This window comes from Mytilus edulis, chromosome 3 (genome assembly GCF_963676685.1).
Source record: "Mytilus edulis chromosome 3, xbMytEdul2.2, whole genome shotgun sequence".
Classification (NCBI taxonomy): Eukaryota; Metazoa; Mollusca; class Bivalvia; order Mytilida; family Mytilidae; genus Mytilus; species Mytilus edulis.
In genome coordinates, this window is record NC_092346.1 from 21,355,077 (window position 1) to 21,365,688 (window position 10,612).

Sequence of the window (10,612 nt, forward strand, 5' to 3'; positions counted from 1 at the left end):
GCTTCGGCAGGAGATTTAAAGGACTCCTGTGCATGTAGAAAAATACGTATAAAAAAAGTTAAAAGTCAGTATAACAAGGGTGTGCTGAAAAGTTTTCTGTTTACCTTGATGTTTAATATCAATGAGAATTGTTAACAATGTGAAATTGACAAAAAGAACTGTTTCCAATGAAGTGTTTTGCAATATAATTTGTTTTTGTGTTTTTCTGCAACATCATCTACCCAAGTCCTAGTTTTGTGTTATACTTCCTAACAAGAAATAGACAATTTTGAAATATATCTCTAATATTCCGAATTTACTAATATGTAAATATAACACTTGTATATCATTTTGTATAGTTCTATTATATACCACTTTTTCTGCTATGGGTGCAGATTTGGACAATGTACTGGTACCAAATTTTGGATTAAGCTCCGCAATGTCAGTGGATGTTGATCCTCGCTTAATGCTGGTCCTGTTAGAAGTCTCATCTGCTGCAAGTGACGTGTCAAAATGGCGATCGTCATCATCAAAAGCTGAGGCTGATATTTTCGATGGCACAGCCCGTTCCTTTGTAACAGATATATTACTAATGTTCTGAAATAATAATTTAGAAATATAGATATTGCAATTGGTATAAAATAACACGTGACTTATTATACTTCTGTCCTTAAACACGAATTGAACAAATATAGGAATATTTATAGAACCGCTCGCTCTCTATTAACAAACACATTGCGTTTATAGAGTATATTTCTTTCTAACACAAACGATACAAACGGTTCAGCGAACCTACATTGAAATTATTTGTTTCTAACATACGTTTACAAAGTGAAACTATACACGCGCTGAAAATGCGTCTATAGTTTGTCGTTAGTCGTTTGTTAGAACGACTCGCTCCATTTCAACTTTAACTTTCAAGCAATTATCTACACATATTCTTCCCACTGAAGGGATTGATTCTGACAAAATTATTATTGGCATAACTCTAAACGATGTCAAAAATTACTCAAATTTAGACATTGCACTCCTTGTACATTCATCTGATGAAGTAATGAACTAACAATAAAAATTATATATTCAAAGAAAAGCATGTCCTGTGTGTCTATTAAAACACCCCTTCTCCAGAAGCTATTTTCCCGCGTAATGAGTTACAAATAACATGTGCATGCATTTTTGAAAGTTCAAACAGGGTTATTATACACTTATTAACGATGCATTAATTTCTATTTTTGTTACGGTTATCAAACTTTAATAAATGACATACAAATCTTATAAAATTTTGGTTAAAAGGCAATGCACTCATAAAGTGTATTACGGAATCAGTAATAAAGGTTAAACGAACATGCACGAGGCAAACCCATATAATGAAATGTAAAATGAACTAAAGTAACATTTGGCAATAGCTAAATTTCGATTAAGATTTTAATTATTAATTAAGTTGATACAGCCCGTAACAGAGAAGTGATCGAATTGATGTTTCTTTACCGTCAAAATTAGCTACGTTATCGACAAACTTAATTTAGTAGTGACCGAACTATTGGTACTTTAACGTTAAAAAGATTGACAATGCTGACAAACTTTCATGTGTCGATAATCAATTTTAACACCGATAATATTGAAAATAATTCTAATAATATGAAACAAAATATGTCCATGCACTATTTCGATTGGGCGAAAAGTAGTCATTTCTTCAAAGTCAGAACAGAAGAAAAAAAAGATTTATGGAAGGACGTCTTGATAGTATTATTTCCTTTACAATTTTACCCAAAACTAAAAGAAATATACTGGTTAACAATTAAAAAGGCTGTTTGATAGGAATGAAGTCCTTCATTTCTTCGGACTACAATGTGTACCGTATGTGTGATGGATTTGAATTCAATCAATAACTTTGAAATGTTTTCTCATATGCATACACAAAAGGAAGGACTGGTATTTGTACTTCTGTTAGAATATGTCTTCGTCCGTTTCACATGCCAAACTTTTTTCTAGAACAAAAAAAAAAATCTAGAGGTCTCCACGAGGCTTTCAACAAGGGTGGAATCTCACTCCATCGAAAAGCTCTAAATCGCCCCAACGTGTACATACATCAAGAGATTCTGTTTTCTCTTTTTGTGTGTCATAAACATTCAATTCGGATTTGAATTTAATTTACCGAAACATTTCCGTACATTAAATCTTAGGACGGTCAGAACATTTTAAGGACGCAACAGATCGAAGTACAATTTTAAGTAGTACATAGATGTGCAATAATTCAGCTTCCTGTACATGTTCATGAAGTTCTAAATTTTGAATTTTGATTTCTTTAAAAAAACACCATTTTTTTTAAATAAAAATCTCAAAATATCCGTTAACAATGAAAAAGTTTTACCATGAAAAATCACATATCTAAGAAAAGCAGTCGTTTAATTGACAATAAGAAAGTTAAAAAACTTTCAGTATATCATGTCAAATTTCTTTAATTTGAGAGTTTTCCTTTAGTTACAAATGTAGCTCCATGTCTGACGGTGAAATAAAAATGAATGTCTCAGAAAGTGGTGAATTAGTTTCCATAAATGACAGATGAATCGGGCCAAGCTTAGTAACTTACAGTAAAGAGACTACTGTAACATTGACGTACTCGTCGAACTGTTTAAAAGATTTGTGTGTACGACCCAAAATTTATATAGAACTTCATTTATAAATTAATCTGAATTTCATAGCGCGTCGTCACAATAATGAAAGTTATCAAAAAAAATATATAACCAGCAGATCTATACTTCTATAAAGAAAGTATTCTTGTACAAAAGGGCATTTATTATAAAATGGTCCTAACTATAAAATAGATAGTTTATCACAGAAATCTTAAACGGAAGTTTCGACAATTTTAAACAGAAGAGGTTTGAAAATAAATTTAACTTTAAATAAACACTGAAATAATTTTAATACTTCGAAGGAGTAAAGAATAAACCAACAATCGCATTCAATCTTTGAGTGTTTTCATTGCACTAACCGACGAGTTCACGTTTAACTTTACAGTAGAAACAGTGGCTGTTTTCTATGGTCGGGTTGTTGTCTCTTTGATACATTCCCCATTTCCATTCTCAATTTTATTATCATTGTAGTCATGAATATTTATCGCTTATATTAAATGGATAAAGATTTTATCGAGGTCACACCAACTGTTTCTACAGCGAAGATCAGTTACATGTAACATGATCTCGTCGATTTTCACGACGAAGCCATTGTTTATGACAGAATACACATTCTAGATTATGTATTTTTGTTTCCGTCAGTTCGAAAGTTTCTATCATTTCAACTCCTTTGTATTTCATAATATGTGTCATGAACGAAGACATATGTTCGATTGAATAATGATTTCCTCGTAACAAATGATAGAAATTTTGGGGTATTTGATCCGACCTTTACCGTTAAAATGAAAATGCCAATGAGGTTGATTATAAAAAATGTTTTACTGTGTTAAAAAAAACTTCGACTTAAACAATGAAAACTTACACGTTGGACATGAAATATTTTGTCGATGAAGAAAATTAAATTGTGTCACTTCTGAAATAAGTTTGTCGATAACGTAACTTATTCTGACGGTAAAGAAACGCGAATTCGATCACTACTCTGTTACGGGCTGTATTTAGTTGCGGTTTTTTTTATGTTGGGAAGTACATGTGGACGCATAAGCATTTGGTACAATGATTTAATACCAGGAAAGTACAGGTAAAGATATAGCATTTGATACAATAATTTAATATCAGGTTAGCCACCTGACATGTTGTCGCCTGTTAAATATATATTACTAACAAAATAAAAGTGCAAGTACATATGAAAAACGATTACAAATTTGACAATTGACAATAACGAACAAAACAATTCTTGCTTCCTAGCAAAATGAACTGAATGAAAGGTTGTAGGTCAATGCTATATTTCAAGTCTGTTATAAGTGACATATAATGTTTTCTTTCAATTAATTTAAACGATATTAAACGATATCGCCTAATCGTTAATTTGTTTTACAAATTGGACTATACGTCTCGTCTGCGCGTTTGGCTTTAAATGGAGTTGTTATGAAGTTAGAAGATCTGTTGTACAGTATTGGATTTGCATTTTTTAATCCGAATCTCTTTGTTATCGTTTTACTTCCGTCCGTCTTGTTGTCATATGTAATAACGGTATTATATAGTGTAATGCTTTGTCTATTCTGATTGTTTGGCAGTGAAGAATCAAAGGGAAACATTTTATCATAAATGGCCTTTTACGAAAAGATTCGGATAAAGTGATTACGCAACAATCTTAACATATAAGACGTTGACCAAAAAGAACGTCGTTGCATAAAACACGGCGTGGCAAAATGCTATTTTGGGTAAGATTGTTACTTGCCCTATATCTAAAATAATACAAAACAGTTAGACAATTTTAAAAATATCGTTTATAAGCTTCCTCGTTTAAATGAAGCTTAAATATATGGGAAATATGTTTAACAAAATTGAAATATTATAGAATCAATATCTGACAAAGGTATTGAATAGTGGAGGTTCCCGTGTGTCCGGGGGTTGGAACCACCCTTTTTTTAACGATCAATGTTTTTTAATTGGCACATGTAGTTGGAACCCTCTTTTAGAAAGGCCCTGTTGTAGTCTACTAGACATCTGAAAATGTTATTTGTTACATGGAACATAATGATACTTTGTATTTTGAATTTTCGAGTTCAAAAGGCCAAAAGCTTGATCATGTTTTATCCTCTTGTTTGTCCTTTAACCTGGCTGAAACATTGAATAAATATATCCACAAACAAAGATCTAAAGATACATTTATTAAGTTATTTATCTACATTATTCACGTCTATTAACTTGATATCGAAAATAACTTCCTCGCCAAATTTAACAGATATGAATCTTGATTTATTTCAGTCTCGCGACCTAGTCGCACAGTTCATCCATCAAATATACTTACTTTCTTAAAATCAAAGAACAAAATGTCAATAATGATAACTTCATGCAATAAAATATCAACGAAAAATTTACGACAGAAGATAGTGTAGTGTTAACTTTTTCACAAAATAAACTGTCGATTCAACAAAATAATATGTGCAAGTTAAATGACTTTAATTATATACGATGGAATCGAACAAACAGGACCATCAAGTTTAGAATCGGATACATATCACCACTGGTTTAATTGGTAAACGGCATGTGGAATTTGCATGAATCATTGCCCTAAATGTTTCTGGTTCTATCTTAAGAGACAATTAGTACGGTAATATGTTATCTGTTCACCCCTTTTATAATTTACATAATTATAAATTGCCCTGAAGAAAACACGTATCTTTGTATCTTATTTTCGTATGAAAATGAATATGAAATCATGTTCGACAAAATCATATAGAATTCCACAATAAAGAATATCAATGCAAATTATCTTTTCTTTCATTGGGTGATATTGTTCATTTATTGGTTATGAAACTCTGCAGCAGCTTCTTTTTCGTATTATGATTTGCTTGGTTGATAGAAGCTAGGTTGGTGAAGTAGGTAATGAACCAAAGGTTCTGATAGTTAAAACCGGGTGTTTCCTTTGAAATTAAAAAGAAAAATTTCATCACCATAAGGTTGACCGTTATGGCATATGGGTATCACAGATGACATCCGCAATGCCATCCTTTTTTTAATTGTGACATCTCACCGAAGGATCACTTGCCATGAGCTACACGACGGGGTATTATTAGTTCTGATAACCTACATGTAAGATAACCCCAGATTAAGTGGCCGGGTTCGTGTTGTCGAGTCTAGTTTTCTGTATATAGTTTTAAGGTCTGCAGATTATTTGTCTTTTCGTCGTTTTTCTTTCTATTTCTCAAGACATTTTATGGTTTTCTTAGGCTTATGAATTTTGAATGTCCATATGGTATCTTTTGTTTTTACTTTCACCAATGCTCTTAATAAACTCCTATTTACAATTATAATAATAATTAACACAAAAAACTATCAAAAAAATAACTATTAAAAGATACTAGGTGTATAATTTGTTACGTAAGACACGCGTTTCATCTACATAAGACATACTAGTGGCGCTAAAATCAAAACAAAAATGGAAATTCCGAAACATCAAACAGTTTGTATGGTCTATTCACTAGTTATTAAGGTGCCCTGAACTAGTTATCAGATACTGAAAGTACTCTTTGGTCGGTGTTAACGTATTTTTGTGCTTAATACCTTATGGTAAGTCAAATTCGTTTTCGTTGATTTTAACAATTTGTTTATATCCTAAGCCATATATCAACTGTTACATAAAGGTTACATAAAAACTGAATGTTCAAAATGATTAACCTTGTCATATACTATAATTATATGCCTCACCCGACCCAGGTATCAGTAGTAAAGGGGTCGTCGTACGTTGTTTTATGTGTCTGTTATAATTTTGTTTTGCTTCAAAAACGGTTGGTTTGGCTTCTTTTGTCTTGAATTACTTCACATTTACTGTTCCTGTTACTGTTATAGCTTACTATACAATATTGGTTTTGCTCATTATTGAAGGCTTTAGTTTGACCTGTAGTTGTTTCCAATCTTGTCTTTGGCGGATCAGTGTCTTATTGGCGGTCTTCTTTTTTTTTAGCAATGACATTTGATTGGATTATTTATTCAGAATTCATTTATCTGTATCTCTGTCCCATAATTTCTTCGATTAAGGCAGTTTATAACTCTCTATACAGAAATCAAGAAACATGGTAAGTGTTAAGACATTGAATAATCGAATATCTTTGAAGTTCATCAGAAAATAATAACTCCACTTCGCTCTTATAGACCAAACATGATGAAACTGCATTACCTATTATTTTACATAGGAAGCTAAAACCAACATGTCAAAACAGGGTGTACACTATACTTTTGTAATCAGGAACATAAATATGAATAATTGAGGTATATTATAATGTTGAAAGGGGAAGTTAAATGTAGTCACATATGTCTAATCTTTTGTAAAAATGGAAAGCTTAAGCATTGAGGAAGTCCTTTTATAAGTGAGGATTTTTATAATTCAAAAGAGTTTGTAGATTGTTCTGAAATCGATTTTATCCACACAATAAGATGTAAAGGGACTTTTAAAGTTGTGACATGGAAGCAATAATGATGCCTTTTTAAAACAAGGGAAAAAGAGACTTCAGGGTGAAACCAGTAAGGTTAACAGCAAAATCTATCTTTCCAGAAACCACATTACCTACTTCGACATACCTGTGAAACTATATAAAGCGATAATCGCTTGCTTCCTTGAGAAGTCGGTTTAGCCGGAAAGAGTTAGGTGTTTAGTCGGTGATTAAAGAAAGGTTGAAGATTTTTTTTATAAAATAGATCACACGTATAGCACGTATTTTCTTCTATTGCAAAACAAACTGATAAAATATCCTTGTGAAAAAAGACATGTGGTATAAGTAACCCCCCCTAAAAAAGCATATAGAGGTCAACATACTATCGTCATGAAAAGAAATGATATGTGCATTTTTTTCAATCCCCAGCACCACCACGACTCTCCTTTCCGACATTATACGGTTTTCACCAATAGACAGGTGTAGATGTATTATTCTAACCTAGATCCACCCTTTTTGTCGTAAAATCTAGTTTTTAAATATAACTGCATACTATTTACAACATGTATTCTACGACTACGAATCCTCTCATTTTTACAAGTACAGGTACAAGTATATATAGATATTGTATGAATTGTTTGTCGATGAAGACTAGCAGATACATGTACTAGTATTATCAACCAACCGTTAAGTTCAAACATTTCAATTATTACAAAAATTGCATAATATTGATCATAGATTGTCTATTGATTTCTTTTATAAAATGTAGATTATCAGGTGTAAAAACTTGTAGTTTTACAGGTTTTAAGTATGCTGTCATATACATGACAAATCAATAAAAGAAACATGAAAAAGTTATGTCCTTTTTAATGTAAATTAATCACCATGCTTAAGGGTGTGGATTTGTTTATATTTATGTAATTCCGCCAACAAACAACGACACAAAGCTGTTATAATCTTATAATAAAACATCGTCATAGGCAGGTAAAAAACAAGATTTGGATTCGTTTAAACAATGATTTACAACAAAATTAGAGATGTTTATTTGTTACACATTTCAATGATCTAACGGATAAACCTAATCTTAATAAGTCTACAGAAGAAGCTGAATGACTTGCATGAAATGGAATACATGTATGAAATTTCTTTAAGTAAATGAACATGATCAATATTTTCCCCAAAATCAAATATGTTCAAGACATGAAAGAATTGAACAAATTATTATCATATTTTAAGTTTAAGAAAGGAACAAATGTACAAAAATGTTAATATACATTAACTGGAAAAATAACTGTTTGGTGTAAAACAATGTTTTCATTGGTTGATTGGCATTGCAGAACCACAATTAAGTTATATCCTCCGATGACAATGTACCCTTAACCGCCTTTACTTCATATCTTGTCTAATCTTGCTGGGTGAAGTTATACACAATATACATATAAGAATCTCTTATAAATAATGCATAAGTTTTACTTATTTCATTTATCGATAGGATCTTATTTTCATTCAACACCTTTTACAAATATCGATTATAATCAGATAGACATTAGAAAGAAACTTTTGGAATATTGTTAGCTTACCTTAGACCTTCTCTCAGCCATATTGGCCAATTAATCCATAACAATCAAAGTAAAAATTGAAATATAACCAACTTTCTTACGATTAGCGAACCATTTGTCAAATCACAAACAGGATAAAATAGTGTTTCATATATTGACAAACAAGCTAATGATACTATATCGATATAAAACGTAACTGTTTATCTCAGCTTTCACTATACATGTATCCTAAAGCAAATATATTTAATTCCTTTATCACCTAGCACTTTCGATTGAATTTAACTAGATTTCATTTTGAATTCATTGTTCAATATATACATCAGAAACAGCCGCCATGTTGGGTGCGATTACCCTTCCATTTAGAATTCTGTTTTGCTCCGATGGTTATTTGACAATGCGGTTTCGACCCAGTTGTATTAAATGGCGAAAGAATGTGTATAAAGTTAAACCGAACGGGATAGTTTAAGTTACCTGAAGGACAGGTGTATAAATAGATTACGTATGTTATAGCCATTCAAAATTTTAATAATTTAAAAAAGAAATTATGAACTAACAGGCGTGTACCTGAAGCATACATAATATCCGGTTTTTAATTTTGAGTCATGTAATGGGTGGTTTTATTGTCTGCCTAATATGACTGTTGGATATACCATTAATCCCTGTAAAAAAAATTAATTTACGCGTGAAACTTTTCGTTTAACATAATTATATGCATTTTGAAAAGTTATAGAATGCAGATCTTATTTAAATTTGTCTATCTAAAGTGCATATTGCATTGGAACGATGAACACAAAGTATTCCGACGATGCTCTATTGTGAAAAGAGACTACCACTCCTTACTACATGGCTTATGATCAAACTTGGAGATACCCATTCGAAATTGCATGGGGAAAAAATGGTAGTCTTTTTGGATAATTCATTAGTAAATAACTGTATACATATAACATCAAGTATATAATGTTTGAAATATACAAATATACTACTACTGACACAAATGTATCTAATGTTGGACGTATATGGAATACGTGTTGGGTTAAATAAATGATCATTGTAGCAGCAGGCTATCAATGTATGATATGCATTTACATAATATTTTGTATGAGAATTGGCTGTCAGGGTTCAATAATCTGAGTTGTCATTGAGATATGTAAAGTCATAGTAATAGTTTTGAAACATCACCTACGTCAAAACTTAATCAGATGAATAAAAGAAGATTGTTATGTTATAAATAAATGAATAATTATAAATAAACATTGCGTCATATCCAAACGTACCTACAAAGAAGATCACAAGCCGGATAAAGTAACCCTAGCCTGCAAGGGCTGCCACTATTTTATATTTCAACTGTATAAAAGAGGGACGAAAGATACCAGATGGACAGTCAAACTCATAGAATGAAAATAAACTGACAACGCCATGGCTAAAAATAAAAAGACAAACAGACAAATAATAGTGCAGAAGACAAAACATAGAAAACTAAACTGGACAATAAATCAGGCAGGCCAGTACAGAAATTGTGAAATTCAAGTTTTTCTAATCTCAACTGAGCATTTCATATTATCGATTTAGATGAATGGATTTTGGCATGGGTAATACAAAGTCAAAGTGTATGAAATGGCAGTTGGTTTTCACTCGTTTCGTTAATTGATATCGCTTTATTTCGTCAGTTTTTATGGACTTCCCTCTTGTCGAATTTTCCTTAGATATCGGTATATTTGTTATACTTTTTATACCCAGTTTTTGTTCAGGTAAAAGTATACGTAAGATTCCCATCGGACTATTACCGGTGCAGATGGACTTTCAAACAGCACAATAACCAGTGCTTCGATATATTACAATCTACTGTAAATCTTCATTTTATGTATATTATCTAAATGTATACAAAAAACCAAGGCTGCAACCACTATATACTTGCAATGCTCCTGTCCTATATTTTTCATTTTTAATCATGATATTTTCATAAAAGAAATCACAGTTTATAGATAACATTATGAATATACTTTAAACT

General features: G+C 31.4%; 1 protein-coding gene across 4 annotated transcripts in view; it reads right to left on the bottom strand.

The window, feature by feature from the left end:
- The window catches only part of LOC139514200 (myosin-VIIa-like), a 36,048-nt gene extending 26,869 nt beyond the window's left edge, over window positions 1-9,179 (bottom strand). For 2 of the 4 annotated variants that reach the window (XM_071303011.1, XM_071303009.1), the window contains exons 1-2: window positions 8,626-9,043; window positions 352-576 (exon numbers count right to left, since the gene is read on the bottom strand). In XM_071303011.1, the coding sequence (XP_071159112.1) occupies window positions 352-576; window positions 8,626-8,646 (246 nt within the window). In that variant the 5' untranslated portion in view covers window positions 8,647-9,043. Of the gene's footprint in view, window positions 1-351; window positions 577-8,625 lie in introns of all 4 variants that reach the window. The other 2 variants (XM_071303010.1, XM_071303012.1) reach the window with 2 other exon arrangements.
- Between the last annotated feature and the right edge of the window lie 1,433 nt (window positions 9,180-10,612).